At 37.3% G+C, this 15,137-nt stretch overlaps 1 protein-coding gene across 11 annotated transcripts in view; it reads left to right on the top strand.

Annotated features, from left to right (window-relative positions):
* Window positions 1-15,137, top strand: part of ZNF521 (zinc finger protein 521) — a 229,754-nt gene that overhangs the window by 2,826 nt on the left and 211,791 nt on the right. For 6 of the 11 annotated variants that reach the window (XM_030266100.4, XM_072924578.1, XM_030266104.4 and 3 more), the window contains one exon: window positions 14,933-14,995. The exons of the other annotated variants lie outside the window; for them this stretch is intronic. In XM_030266100.4, the coding sequence (XP_030121960.1) occupies window positions 14,933-14,995 (63 nt within the window). The remainder of the gene's footprint in view (window positions 1-14,932; window positions 14,996-15,137) is intronic. 11 annotated transcript variants of the gene reach the window in all.

Below are 15,137 nucleotides of genomic sequence, written 5' to 3'. Positions count from 1 at the left end.
TGAGAGCGGCTGGCGCGGCCCGTGGGGCTGCCGGCGGTGCAGGGCGCAGAGCGCGGCCAGCCCCGGCCGGGAGGTGACCCGAGCCGTGCCGTGGCGGGCGGCAGGCCTCGTTTCCTGCCCGGCTGGGCTGGCGAACACCGGGATTTAAGTGCCTGGAAACCAGCGCAGTTTCATAGTTAGAAAGCAGGAGCGGGGTCTGCTTTTATGGACTTACACAAGGAGGACCTGGCAAAAAACTGCTCTCCCTTCCCTTGAACAACTCTTTCCAGGAGTTCCCCTTTCAAAGTCTTCTTGTTGACTTCAGTGAGCTTTAGAGCAGGCTTTTTTCTTTTCTTTCCTTTCCTTTTTTTTATTTTTTTTTTTGACTCTCCAGATACTTTAGAAGGGAATAAAGGGTGCCTTGAATTTACTGCTTTACCTGCTGCTGCCGTCTGTATCTAGTTTACCGAAGTTTGTGCAGTTCAGTGGTGCTTTTGTTTGTCATCTTATGAAGAACAAACGAGCTGCTCTTCCCTTTACCTTTTAAAAATGATACCACAATGAAAGTTCTGTTGCTTGGGCGCACGCTTATATTTCGAGCTTCCCAGGGAGGATTTATTTATGTGCGCATAAGAGTTTTAGAGCCTGTAGGAGAGCGACCAATTAGCCATGTTTGCAAAAAGGTACAGGAAAACTTTAACTGAGGGGTAGTCTTAGACCTCCAAGTATTTAAGTGCAAAGGAATAAAGGTTCAGAATTAATTGACAAATAGAGGAAATTGTTCTCCTGTTAGACATTGGGCATGTTTCACTCGTGGTGGTGATTTGTTACATGTATTACAAAGAGAAGTTTTGTTTCAAATATCTTTCTCTAAACATCACACTTAATTTAAAACAAAATATACAGCTTCCATTTTATGCGAAGGTGTGGGATTTGCCTTTCTTAGGCACCAGTTAGTTGCCAGAGAATACCTAAAATGAGAAAACAGCAACATTGTATGTTTCAGAAGGAGTAGCTTGGATTTGCTGACAATAAACTACTGACTTGAGAAAACCACTTAATGTTCAGGATGGAGATGATAGAGATTTCTTTGCAGAGTCTTATTTACTATTTTTCAACTAAAACCAGGCAGTAAATCAATCATCATCTGTAATTATTGCTGCAGTAATTACCTTTGGGGAGTAGGTTATCATTCTTGGTGGCCTTTGTTCAAATATCTCTTTCATTTTCCCTGTTTTATTTTTCTTGAATCATGTCAGTTTCTGAGTGGATTAATAGTATTCTGAAAGCAGTCCGATTGTGAGATTTCTGAAAGGGCTAATAATGCGATTCATCTGAGGAGCTGAAAGATGCTTGCATAGACTAGCATTTAAATTCATGGATGAGAGTTTGCCCATCAATTATTACATCTTCATTTTTAGTGAACAAACAAAAGCTCTAAGTAATGTTGCAAGGAGAATTTCAACTGTACCTCCAATGCAGCGCTTATTTAAATTCCTGATTTCTTAGGTATTACTGATTTAGTCAGTACAAAATGTAGTTCTACAGATAAAAATAAACAGTATTTTAAATAGCTTATTTGAGAAACTATTCTTTGTATGTATGTAAATGAGTTATTTAAACTCATGAGCGCTGTTTTACATCTAAATAAAATATGGAGTTACACATTACATTTCCAATTTGTCATGTACTTAGCAACCCTTTCTGGGGGGAAGATATAAGAGATATTTTTGATATGTCTGTCACTTTTGATAACTTAATTTGAAACTTATATCTTAGGGGAATACTGATACAAGGCAGGTAAATACATTAAAACAAAATGACAATTGAGTTTTTCATATTGAATGCACGAAACTAATGTTCATCTGAAGTGGTGGGTGTTAAGAACTAGCTAATGACTAAATTTCTTATATTTCTTGAAAATACACTTTTTTCAATTACCCTGGTTTCTGCTTACATTCCTTTTATATTATTTCTCTCTTTCCTTCCTTTTTTTTGTTTTTCCTTTTCCCTGTTTTGGTTTCTTGACAACTTTGGTCTGACTGTCCCCTAGCACTTGGTGAAGATTGCATCTCAGCCTTGGACCAAGGGAAAAAAAAAATAGGCATGGCTAACATTAGATAAGCCCCTTGTAATTTAAGAATAGTAAAATCTTCTTTCTGGGGAAAAATAAGATTTAATTATTTTCTGTGACAAACATGGTCTCTTACAAATACACTGCAGGTTTGTGGCAAAAAAAAAGTCTTAAAATGAGAGTAAATGACAACTTGCTGAAAAACTGCAGTTTGAATATCTTATTTTACTTTAGGAAGGAGGAATTAAAGTTCAACTGACGGGTGCTTTAAGGCAGGGGAAGGATCACTTGCAACAAACTCATCAGTCCTGACCTATATTTCATTCTACTGATTAATTTATCCCTTTTCCTTTGCTAGTTTCTGAAAAAAAAAAAAATCTATTAAGTATCATTGACCTGATCAAAATCACCTAATGTGTTTGCTGAGGAAGAGAGGGAGGATAGCTGGAGAAAAGCAGGTGGGGAAAGAGAAGTCGGAGATACGATACTCGTGTACAAGCCCCAAAAGAGGCACTGTGCAAGTGAAAGGTATCAAAGAAAGGCAATTGTTATGTCTCCTTAAACCCCTGATATCCAGGGGTAGAGCCATTCCCGAAGTAAAACTATGGTAGAGACCCCTGTGATGAGAAAGCAAGAGAGGGGGCCAGAGTAGCTTCTTGTATGTTGTTTAACTTGGCCATTATGAGTTGTAAACCTTTTTTTGTGACTTGGCATGCTTTGGAGATATCACACTTGGGTTACTGACTGCTTCCCCCCCCTCCTTCCTTTCTGGTTTATGGGGTTTTACTTTTAGGAGGGTTTGAGGTTTTTTTCTTTGCTCTTACTACCAGCTTTTGATGAGAAAGTTTATTTAGGAAAAATGTTACAAAAATACAATCACGTGCAAAGAAAACTAGGCATTCTTTATACAAAACTGAATGCAAATGTAGTTCTACTAAATGTTAAACACAGGTTTCTCTAAGCTAAAGCCAGGTAATACTCATTACTATGTGCAAAGCCACCCATGAAAAATCACTGAAATGGTAGTTGTTAGATAAGCTAGTACGAGGAAAGTAGTACAGCCTCATGTGTTTAATAGAAGTGCTGATCTCTGATTTTTTTTTGTGGGAAAAAACCTAAACAACCTGTGGTTTTACTTCAAAGTAAATTTTTACTCAATGCAGTTTTGTGTCCTACATGCAGAAATAAAATTACTAAATGTTAGTTCCTAGAAAGATGAGTGGGATACATTTCTTAGTTGTATTTTACATACCCATGCTCTGCTTAAAGAAGGCTTGAAATATATTGACAAGCCCAGAACATCTCCTGAAGTTGTTCCCTGTTTTTGAGGAAACCTAGGTAATCTTTCCATCTTGAACGAATTTACAACTGCAGATCAATTCATGCAGAGTATCGGTGGACTGAGCAAATGTATCTGTGTTTTAGAGGGACCTCTTTCCTCAGCATAGATTCCAAGTGAAAGGATGTTTCTCATGCAGAGGTGCAGGTTATGTGGTACCAAGGAAGGTAGAATAGTAATGGATTAAAAGAAAAATGTTACTAACCAGCAGCAATAGTTCAGAGAGAATTTGACATTCAGATCCCCTTCCAACAGTAGTCTTTACATTTCTCTGTATCTGTCAACTGTTTGAATGTTTGTTTGCAGCCCTAGCCCTCCCTGCCTTCCAAATTGCATGGGCTAGACTCAAAAGTCATGGGATTGTCTGCTGATTAGACTATAATCAATCCGGCATAAACAAAACCAACAATTAGTATTGGCATTATTTCTGTGAACTTGACTTAAAGTTTCAGTATTATTGGTCCGAAGAACTTTTTCTGAACGGGCTGTTTTCAGGAACTGTGTTATTTTGGCATCATCATTTTATAGGGAGGGAACAAAAAATTCATGAGATTCCATTTGGCCTGAAAAGCAAAAACATCTGTTTGATGCATGAGTAAATTTCTGGCTTGTATTTGGCCATCCAAAAAAGGGCAAAAATTAAGATACCGAACATAAAAGAGTACATGAAAAAAAAAAAAAGAAATTTCAAAGAGGATTTAAGATTAGCATCTTTTTATATTGCAGGCTATTTATAGTGTTCTCTATTGGACTTGCCAAAGCACGCCTTTATGTATTAAAGAAATCCGTAACAACAAAAAACATCCCTAACCTTTAGCAATATTCATTGACTTTGGCAATGCATATTGATAGTCTTGATTAGCTGCAGGATTACAGTAATGTTGCCCAGTCATTTCTGCGGCCAGCATAAGTTATATTGACCATCATTGTCTGCTGCTTGGGGTTAGGCACCATTAGAAGTGAGCATCTAAACAGCTACTGGCTGTACTGCTAGCTTCCACAAAGGTGAAACCTTGTGACAAAGATAATATTAAGAGCTTTAGTAAGGCTGCCAATGTGTTTGGATTGGTTTGATTTTGTTTTCCTGAGTTGCTGTTAACTTGTGCAACAAGGGAAGCTGTCAGTATGGAGTCACTTATCTAACATGTGTAGGATAACATTATCCACCATGATCTAAGATCTCTTGAAAGGCTTTATGTTTCTCTATAATTTATTCTGTCTAATTTGCAGCTGGTTTAATAGCTCTCAATTCTTTGTTCTGAAACACGATTCAATATTTTCAAACTTGTGCATTTTGAAGAAAAATCTTCCTTTTGGATAACTGCATGAGGAAAAGATTCAGAAAAAACGTTAACATTTTATGTAGACCATTTTTTTTTTTGTGTAAAAGAATTAAAATATGATATTTGGAAGGTTTTTATAGATTGATTAAAATACAGTGTAAGTTCCGCTACCCTAAGACAACCTCCTAGAGTCTTTTCCTTGACATATTTTACAGTTTCCATTGGTTTCTGTAGGGCTGCCTGAGCTCAGAATCAGTCCCAGTCAGGGGTTGGGAAAATGCATTATTTCACTTAAATCAGTACTGTGGCATATACGTGTACACATATGTATATATATATATAAATATTTCCCAGAAGGGACAACACATAGATCTACAAAGAATTTGTCCTATTTTATTTGGTGCTGTGAAAATGTGCATGTCTGTTTTCAAATACATTTCGCAGAGTGTTACTACAAAGCATTAAAGTTTTCCAGTTGCTGTCTTTATAAAAGTTGGACAGCACAAGAGAGGCTTTTAAATACTTTAAAATCATAATGTAACATTTGGCATAGGACTCTGGCAAAAGATGGATGTGCAAAGACCAAAAGAGCTGGTGAGGTTTGTTTTTGTTTTAAAATTAGACAACTTGGGTTCTATTTCACCTCAAGTATGAGTAATTATGCTAGTTTAGCAATTATTAGAGATGAAAGAAATTCTGTTAGATATGAGTCTCCAAAACTTCAGTAGCTTTAGTTTTAGCCAGGATAATGATCAAGGAGTAGTTAGCCATTTGCCTAGGGACTATGCTGTAGCAAAAAAGATAGGGCTGATCTTGGGGGTATCCTTATTACAACATGTTATAATTAACATTTTCATTCAGCCCTCCTACATTCAAAAAAAAACCTGCTTTCTTTTTTTTTTCTGTGCACACAGTAGTAAGACTGCACAAAATTGCTCTCTTCCAATACATTTTTGAACCAGGACAGTTGTTTTCCATGTTTAGAATATTAGTTAACACTGGTCATGGGCTTTTTCCCCCCATTTCTTATTCCTTTGGTTTCATACGCATTTTTTCCCCTCTCTATACTGCATAATTATTAAGAAAAAAGATATAGAAGACTCCCCCCCCACCCCCCCTTTTTAGGATTTAATCTAAGTTCTACATGTCCTTCTGGGCTGTGCACATTTGGGTTTTAGATTTTCCTTTAGCTAGGGTGATGCTGTGCATGCCATACTGCAACTGTTCTTTGTACAGTTGAATCCATAGAATGTGTACTCAGAAGGGTTGTAGGTCTGTTACTTACCAATTCTGCACAATTAAAACCCAAAAACCCAATGAAATTTTAGAAATTTTGGGGGCTTGTTTTCATTTGTTCACCCTCCTTTTTTTTTTTTTTTTTTTTTTTTTTTTGTTGCTGTGTCATGGGAGTAAGGCGGAGGAGTGTTTTTTTTTCAGTGAGTGATTCGTCTGATACTTTCACTTTTAAATGTAGGTGCAATTAGGTGACATTTTTCTTTGGAAGAGGAGGAATTCTAGTCCTTCAAGATTTCTTAAAGTTATCTATCTATCTATCTATCTATCTATCTATCTATCTATCTATCTATCTATCTATCTATCTATCTATCTATCTCAGTATAGTGACATTCCCCTCCTTCTTTATTTAATGTGATATGGGATTACTGTAGTTCTTGAAAAATGCAGTATCAGTAACTAGCTAGCCCTCTTACAAATTTGGCAGTGCTAGTCCTTCGTTAGACAGCTGGCTGAAGCACAACATCTTTTTGTCCCGAGGAAAAATGGATGGGATGTTGATAGTGAGGATTCTAATGTTTTCCTTCTGCCTCAAATTCATGTTTTGGAGAGCTTATTCTCTCATGCAGAGGCAATAACCTGGAGCATGAATTTTGTCCTTACCTTACACGAATGCAAAACCATTCTCCAGTTTCTCACAGAGATGCTCAGTGTTCCACACAAATGTGGAAAAGCTAGAGCACTTCTATATCTAAATGTCCTGGTTGACTGTAAAATAGACGACTTTTGTGCACAGTCCCTGAAACCTGTTGTACCCTTACTATTTTTATGTAGTGTTTTGCTGGAAAAATATATTTCAAAGAATGAATTCCTTGATAATTGATTTTCTAGTTTCATTTTTCTGTTGTTCACTCTTTTGGTAACATATCAAGTTCAACTTCCATTATTGATTCATTCATTTTTCTGAAGGAAGCTTTAAAAGCAAAAAATAAAATAATTGCTCTGTTTCTGGACTGGATGATGTGATATAGTGAGGCAGTGTCCTTGGGAAGACCAGGCTATGCTTTAATCAACAAAAACTTTCTCTGGCACTGAATTATGATGGCTGGGTTTTTTTTTTTTCCAGACAGAGTCAAGTGACTTTCTAACTTTTGACAGTGGCAGTGGGAAGGAGGAGGGGGTGGGGAAGTTAATTATTTTCCACCTCCAAAGAATACAATTGTGAGGAAGGAACTTTCTGATTCACTGGTTCCAGGACAACAGGATGTCAAGATCCATGCCTGATGTAACGTTTTCACTCTGAAGATGGGAGGAGGAAATGGGTTTGTATTGGCCTCTGCGTGCAACCACTGACTGGGAAGGGATTGTGTTACGTGACTTATAAAGTGCTAGAACACAGGAAGAGATTTGGTTTGCAATTTCTGGTGAATCTGTTGAGTAGGACACTTGCTTGTCAGATGAAATGTAAATCAATGAAGAAAGGTCAGAAATCTTTAAGGGAAAAAAGAGTTATTTAAAAAAAAGGAGGCTTGCATGCTGCAAGATGTTGAGTGCTTAGATGCTGCGCTGCTTGGTTTGTAGTTGCCTGGTGGAATAGTCACCTTGCACCAAACTATTGGATTATTTATATAGCTCACAGGTGCTTAGGGGTTTACGAATATTGTTGAGTAGAAATTATTTCAAGGAAACAGTAGGAAAAACTTGGAAATAATGATGTGTCTTAGCTCCTCCTCTATTCTAGATGCGGGTATCTTAGTGCAAAAGGGCATAGCAGTCACTTACCTGACTCAGGTTTTGGAGATAAAGATTAAAATTTCTTTCCTCCTAGGCTAGAAAGAATTGAGGTGGTTGCTGTTGCTCTTCCTCTCTCCTTTGCTGAAGAGGGAAAAATCTTTGCTCTGCTGGGATATGAGAGGCAGTAATTCTGTTTTGTGCTTTGTCTAAAAGTGTTTTATCTATATCTCACAAGGAGGACATCAGTCATTACAGAGCAACGTACTGTCTTATAGGTGTGAGTTGCCCTGTTATTTTTGTCAATGTCGTTCCCCTTTTCAAAAGTCTAATTATTCTTTGGACAAGAGGGTGAAAAAGAGTAGGAGACTTAGGGCTCTAATTGCTTGAGTATCTTGAAGAAAAAGGGGAGACCTGGGTTCTGGTCTGCCATGTACTTTCTGCTACTTCTGATGAATTATTTTGGTGCAACTAGAATTAGATTCCACTTATCCCACTTCCTGTGACAGTGCCCCAACCACAGGGATAAAAAATATCATGCTAATTCTTCTTGTTTCTTGTTCAGTGAATATTGTAGATGAAGTATGGTAGCTTCAACAGCAATGAAGGAGTGCACTTCAAGTCTGAGGGTAAGTGTTCTTTGTTAGGAAGCTTATGACATGAGAACAAATCCTTCTGATAGAGGAGAAAGTTCAGCTGGTGCCAACCCCCACCATGAGTAATCTAACCAGTGGATGTGAGCAAGAGAGGAAAAGGAAGATGTATTTCAACCCACATATTTTCTGCCAGTGTTTTATAGCAACCAGGGAAGGGTATATGAACTCTCAAGAACCAGCCCATAAGGCTGCATCCAAACCTAGGGCAGGCAGGAGAATGCTCAATCGCCCACTATCCAGCTGTGGTGGGGCTTTGGTTTGATTTCAGCACTGAGAAAGCCCCGGTGGTAAAACCACAGGTACGGCCTGACCTCAGTGGCATCTGAACAGAACTGCTGACAATTTAGATGCAGCATCCCCTCACTAGTTTTTTGGCTTCTAAGCTCCTCTGTGGATATAGACCAGATTGCTGTTCTACATGATAGAAAGTTATCTAGAATAGAGTAGAAAGTCTGAGGGATCAAAAATTAAGTTATAAAGCCCTAGTATAGAATAGGAAATCTCTGATAAATCAGGGATAATCTCAGTTGAAAGGAGGTAGGTGTTTGGTTTAGTTTGGTTTTTATTGACTGAGATAAATGTATGTCTTTAGGTAATAGAGCTAAAGCATGAAGCTGTATTTCAGTTTGGTATTGGAACAATGTCAGACAGCCCAAAGTCCTCCATCTAAGTGTCCCATTTTAGGCACATAAATAAATTATTTAAATTTCAGAGGGTAGGATCATCTACAGTAACCTTTACTGTAAGTCTTCATAGCCCTTCTTTGTCTCACCTGTCTTCAGACTTTTGTAATGTTGGTTGCTTTGAGGTTCCATGATCCATGAATCAGTTTGATTCCAATTGCTCTCTCTTGCTGGGTTTAGACTTTTGTAGACAGTGTTTAATGAATTTCCTGTTTTCTAAGCACAGTTGAAAATACAGTCTGTAGAAACACGAGGAATTTGTATTTGTCCTGTTGAGTAAGAAACCTGAGATGATACAGAGCTTCAAGACACTGAGGGGAGTAACTCTGAGCGTGTTCACGTTAAGTACTGGACTTGGTAATTAGGGTTAACATTTATCTTAGCCTCCTGACTTCTGTCTTCCCCAAAATGGACTGGCTGCCCACAGCACATTGTCAGGGATGGTGGTGGAGCGCTCAGTCTAGGATAGGCAAGACAGCTGAAAGTCCTGACGCTGGTACTAAGAACTGTCTCCTAGCTTTGCTGATTCTCACCTTGGTCCTCAATTTGACTCTGAGATCTATTATAATCTGTTACATTACATGGTAGAGAGTCTTAGGGATGACTGAAATTTACTTGAGGTTTATAAAAAGCTCTAAGATTCTTTGGAGAAAAATACTTTTTATAATATAACCTTATTAGTTTACTTAACAATGGAAATATGAGTATATGTATATGTGGCTTAACCTTTTAAAAGGATGCATGGTTATGGAGGCAAAGTTAGAATTTCATACAGGATTAATTAATCTATTACCTCAGCTATCCCGAGAAGGATATCTTCCCTCCCCCTGCCCAGCTTTGGGGTTTAGAATTATACCTCTGCTGCTGGAAAGAGCATCTTATGCCTTTTCTGCACACACTGTTATGTAAAACTGGACGTCTTTAGGCTGTCACATTTGGATACTGTCATCTTTGAGATCAAGGGTTGGAAGAATATCCAAAGGATTTCTTAAGCATAATTTCTTTCCACTTAAGTATATTTATTACTTTTATGTTTATGTGCTGCCTAGGAAAATACTTTATTTTAGCATAAGAATAATATTTTCCAACCACTGCAGTTTAATTGGGAACTCCTAATTCAGTCATTCTACAAGAAGAACATTAGGGGGAAAAAAACAAGCTCAGTGTTGGGACAGACTAAAGAAAGGAGTGAAGAATATGAGTGCTATGAGGGACTTTGTCTTCTGGAAAAAGCAAATGCAAGAGGAAAGAATGCTTTATATAACAGGAATCTTTTAAGGAAAATAATTTCCAATGTCAAGAGAATATTGTTACCATGCTGGGGGGAATAGAAATAGGAAAAGGGATATGTCACAGCACAAAGGAAAACAAATCAGCCATATACATATTCATGCATATGATTAATTGGACTTCTGTAAAGTTGTGGCTACACACAGGACTGATTTTCAATGGAGTTCTGGAATGTATATATTTGAAATTTTAATATGCCAATTCTTCCAACACTGAAGTCATTGGGAGGATTTACATTTGACAGTCAAATTGGTAATCTGGCTAGTAGCTGATAGACATGAGTTGATGCTAGGTGAAGCTGGTCAGAAGACAAGACTTTCTTAGTAGCTCTGAACTTTTATGAATGTCAATTATATTAAAGGCCATTATGAAGCATTCTGAAATGTTTGCTGAATTCCAGAAGTCACCCACTGAATAGCTGCTTTTGTGTGCCACAGCCAGGTGTGAAATCCTGTGCTGGCCTGTGTCAGCCAGAAGGGTTTGAAAGGTGAATCTTAGACACCAGTGGTACCTAGAGAGAGAAGAAAGCTGAGGAAGGTGAAGCTCTAGCAGGTGATTCATTGACATGTGATCCTGAATTTAATACTTCTCTGTAACTTCTTTAATTTCAATTTTGTATCCTGACTGAATCCTTGTGGAGACGTATTTCCACAGCATGTTATTGCAAAGTGTGAAACATCTTTAGAATCCATTGACTTTAATAGAGCTAGAGGATACTCAACGTCCCCTGCAACTGGCTCTTAAATTTGCCTTCTGCTATATGATTAATCTTTCTGCTCATACTTAATATCTACCTGTAGATGGTGGCAGTATGAATGTCCTCTTGGTTTTTATGTGGCCACGAGGAGTAGCAGAGAGATACTTCCAGAAATTACAGTCATTTGTAGATACTGAAATAATGGCACACACGTTTTATTTCTGTTCTGTCTCAGTAACTCAGTAAATTGTGTATTGATTATGCTAATACAGCTAGTGTCTCTATTACTTGTCTGCAGAAATTATTCAAACATGTAGATTGAAGATGCACTTGGCAAAGTTACCATCCTAAGAAAAAGGCTTTTGTGCAAAGATGGCTTTAAATTGAATTATTAACCATATGCTAATGGAAGTTTATAGATCAAGTATTGAATTGTACAAAACGTAAAGTGCAAGGTAAAAATATGTATTCTAAACTTCCTATCGTGACAGTCTTAGTTGCTACATTTGGTTTATTTTCACATCTCTCAAGGAATATGTTTTATGAAGGGATAAATCAATAGCAATCTATTTTTATAGTTTATTTTGGGATATGTAGCTTCTCCTGCTTTGTTTACCAAGCTGAATAGAGGCTCAGGCATTTGGGGCAGTTATTTTTTTTTTCTTTTTCAAAATTTATTAATCTACCTAGACTAGAAGAAAACCGACTTTTTTCAATTATCTTTTGCTTTTATTTTATTATGGTTTGTAGTAGGTCAGAAACCATAAATCTTGGCCAGAGTTCTCCAAAAGGCTTCCCCTTCAGCGCAAGTATAATTTTCCACATTTCTAATTTTATCCATTTCTTTTCTGTACAAGTTTTTTCCAGGCATCAACCAGAAATGTCTTGTGCTCTTCTTTAGGGTGCTAAATCTACAGATTAACTTTTCAGAGGAGGGGAATCCTGCTTACTCTGTAGAATATGAATGAAATTTTGCAAGCTAGAAAATCTGTATACATTTTGTAGCAACTTTAGAGAGCAATCTCCCTCCTTTATGGTCTAACCATGACCATCACAAACAGACTAAGCACAAGGGGTGAAATCCTCATTGATCAGCAGGTGTTGCTGTAGAGCAATCAGGAACTTAATTCTAAATTTAGGACCTCTCTATCAAAATTCCCACAGATTTTCCTCATTGGCTGTCCTTGATGGTTCTACTTGATTTGTTGCATTGGTTGTTTGTTTGTTTTCTTTTGGTTTGTTTTTGTTTGAGTTTTGGGGGTTTTGTTTGTTTATTTATTATTTCTTTAAAAAGGAATAGCTGGTCTTAATGTTGATAGTCAGCAGCCTAAGCATGAAATGTGCTCTGAACTGAAACCAGCGTTTGCCTTGGACACTGGCTGTACCAAAGCTAAAAAGTCCTAACTTTTCACATGGATATAGCTTCAGTTTAAAGATATTTTTTTTTAAATAAAATTTTAAAAACTGTTATCTGTCCAACCCACAGCTTTTATAATGGGAAATAAAACTGACATGATGAATTTCTCTTTTCCCTTACTGATATATTTTTTAAATTGCTCTCAAGAAGCGTGGTACCACAGCTGTAGTGATCTACTCCTTTTTTGAAATTTTATTACTTGGGGTTCCTCTTTTTGTTTCTCAGAAGTTGTCCTGAGAAAATGGGTAGTAGGAAATTGATCAATTGTTGTTTTAAGGAACAGATGAGTCAATTGAGAACTATTACTACAGCTTACAAAACAGGTGACCTGTGGTCATAAACATGTAGTTGTAGGGACAAGGAATATTATTGCTTTCGTGGCAACATGTATCTAGAAGTTCTGTTCAGCCATAAGGTCACTTATTCATACTGGATTGATAAAGTAATATTCTGCTTTCCTGAGGCCTCTCCTTCACTGGTATTCTGGCTTCATTACACAGGATTAATTTTACCTTATGCTAGGATGTGGTATATGCTATAATGGAGGTGACATCTCTCTGTGCAATTACAGTCGTAGGGATATCAATAATTTTGATGTTTGAATTAATAATATTGCATACATGCTACTCTTTTATTTGCATACCATCCTTGTTCATTTTTTAGTTACAATGCCATGCTCGTGCTATAAAAAGGGTTTTGGTTTGCAAAATTTAAATCATCCCTTTGTATAGATTCTGTTCAAAGGTGTCTTCCTCTTCTGAAAGAAAATGGTGTAGTTAATATTTGAGGGAGGTTACCATTGGTTTTGAGTCATTCTACCTTTCTTAGTGGAGTTTAACAGCGGCCTGAGAGCACTGAAGTTTTCAGAATCTGTTTGTGAAAAGGTGTTAAGTGCTAATGGAGAGCTTATCTGATGCTACCAGCTGTAGCCTACTTAATGCAAGGAATGCCCTTGCAAGTTGGAGGAACGAACTAACTTAATGCAAAGAAAAATGAGATGCATTTTGTAGGTGACTCGCTAATTCAGTGGGTTCTGTAGAATAGTTTTCTTTTTCTTTTTACCATTTTCCCCCCTAAATATTGTTTGATTTTTCCTGACAAATATGCCAGTCTAATTGACTATTATTAAAAAGTCTGTGCCATGGCCTGTTGTGATCTACTTGTTTCTGCTGTGACTGAGAATCCTTTAAGGGATGAGCAAAGGTTTAGAAAAATGCTAACCACAACGCTACCTGCTTTTATACTTGTTTTCTTTTTTAAGGGCAATAAAGACATAGTGGTCAGCCTTTGTTGAAAGCAAGCCTCAGCTCTCACAGAATTTTCAGATCCCAAAATAGCAGGGAAGTTGTAAAATGTTTGTTTTCAAAAGGCATACGCTGCCATGTTTTCATGGTACAAAATTACATACCTGGAAACAATTAGTTAGGCAGTATCCATGTTAATTTTTTCCATTTTAGGAGCTAAAAATGTTTGGTGTACCTCTCAGTCAGCAATGTGAAGCTGAGTACATTTCACTGTGCAATCGCATCTCAGGCGCAGTGAGAGATTCTGGTACTGCAGCTGGTGGCAGTAGACATTGAGGACAGAACAGCAGAAAAAATTAACTCTTTCATTTTGGTATACACTTTAAAGTGGAGATCTTGTTTACTTCTCAGCAGTTGGGAATCAGTTATTGAAAAGTTCACATTTGAAGACCTCAATTCTATCTGGAAAGTTAAGAAATGGTAGCGTTCTTAAACTGCTTTTTTAAACTGAAAAGGGACATTTATCATGTTTGAGGACCGCAGATACATCCACAACCTTTAAAAAGGCTGATTAGTAGGTAGCGATGATCAAAGTGAGTTTCCTCTTGAGGGATGGAAGAGTGGACTCATTTTCAGTTTTAGAGCTTGTTCTTAAGTGCATTTTTTTGAAATCCATCAGCAGCTAATGATGGACATAAATAGGGTCATATTAGGCTGCTGCAGAGGTTTTCCTGGGAATTTTGAGGGGGTCACAATAGATTATATATATATATTTTTAAAATTGTATACTAGTTTTATTCATTATTTTTCTTGCTTTATTAATGAAACTTACTGATCTGTGCTACCTTAAAGAAAAATCTTTCTATTTAGCTTAGTTTGCATTTGACCATACGTTCCCCAAACCTCAGCTTTTTGTGAGCTTTTCCCACTGCTTTCTTTGTCTGACTGGTTTCCTTCAGCTGTGAGGATGCTGGGGTGACTGCTTCAGTGTAACAAAGAAAATTATACAGTATTATTATAGCTGAGGTACCGGTAACATCGTGGCTGCAAAACACAAGTTGAGCTCATAAATTAGTTCATAAAATAATATTTTGTGAAATACTGGACTGACTGCAAGGCTGGGGAAACTTTTATCAGATCTCTGTAGATGAGAAGAGTTTGCTTGCTAACCACAGCTCTGGGATAGAGATATAGATTGTTTAGAGTCCTTCAGAGATTGTACTTGACTCTTTCTGATATATGCACTGTATTACAAGTTTCTGGTGTTCTAAGAGTGTCCTTATGAAAACTGGTGTTTTTTTTCTAGAAACTCAGATTTTAGAAACAACCAGTTGTATGAAGCCTTGGGGTTGGCGGAGGAGGAAAAGAGGTACCTGTGGAGTGTGTATATGTATCTCTTCTTTTGCATATATGTCTAGATTTATATGTGACCCCTAAGTGTTGCACTCTCTTGTCCCCAGAACCAGGAAAAATACCTCAAGTCTTTAGACTTTTAATTCAGTTGCATGACT

The sequence above is a fragment of the Taeniopygia guttata genome, chromosome 2 (assembly GCF_048771995.1).
Source record: "Taeniopygia guttata chromosome 2, bTaeGut7.mat, whole genome shotgun sequence".
Lineage (NCBI taxonomy): Eukaryota > Metazoa > Chordata > Aves > Passeriformes > Estrildidae > Taeniopygia > Taeniopygia guttata.
This window is presented reverse-complemented; position numbering and strand designations above follow the sequence as displayed.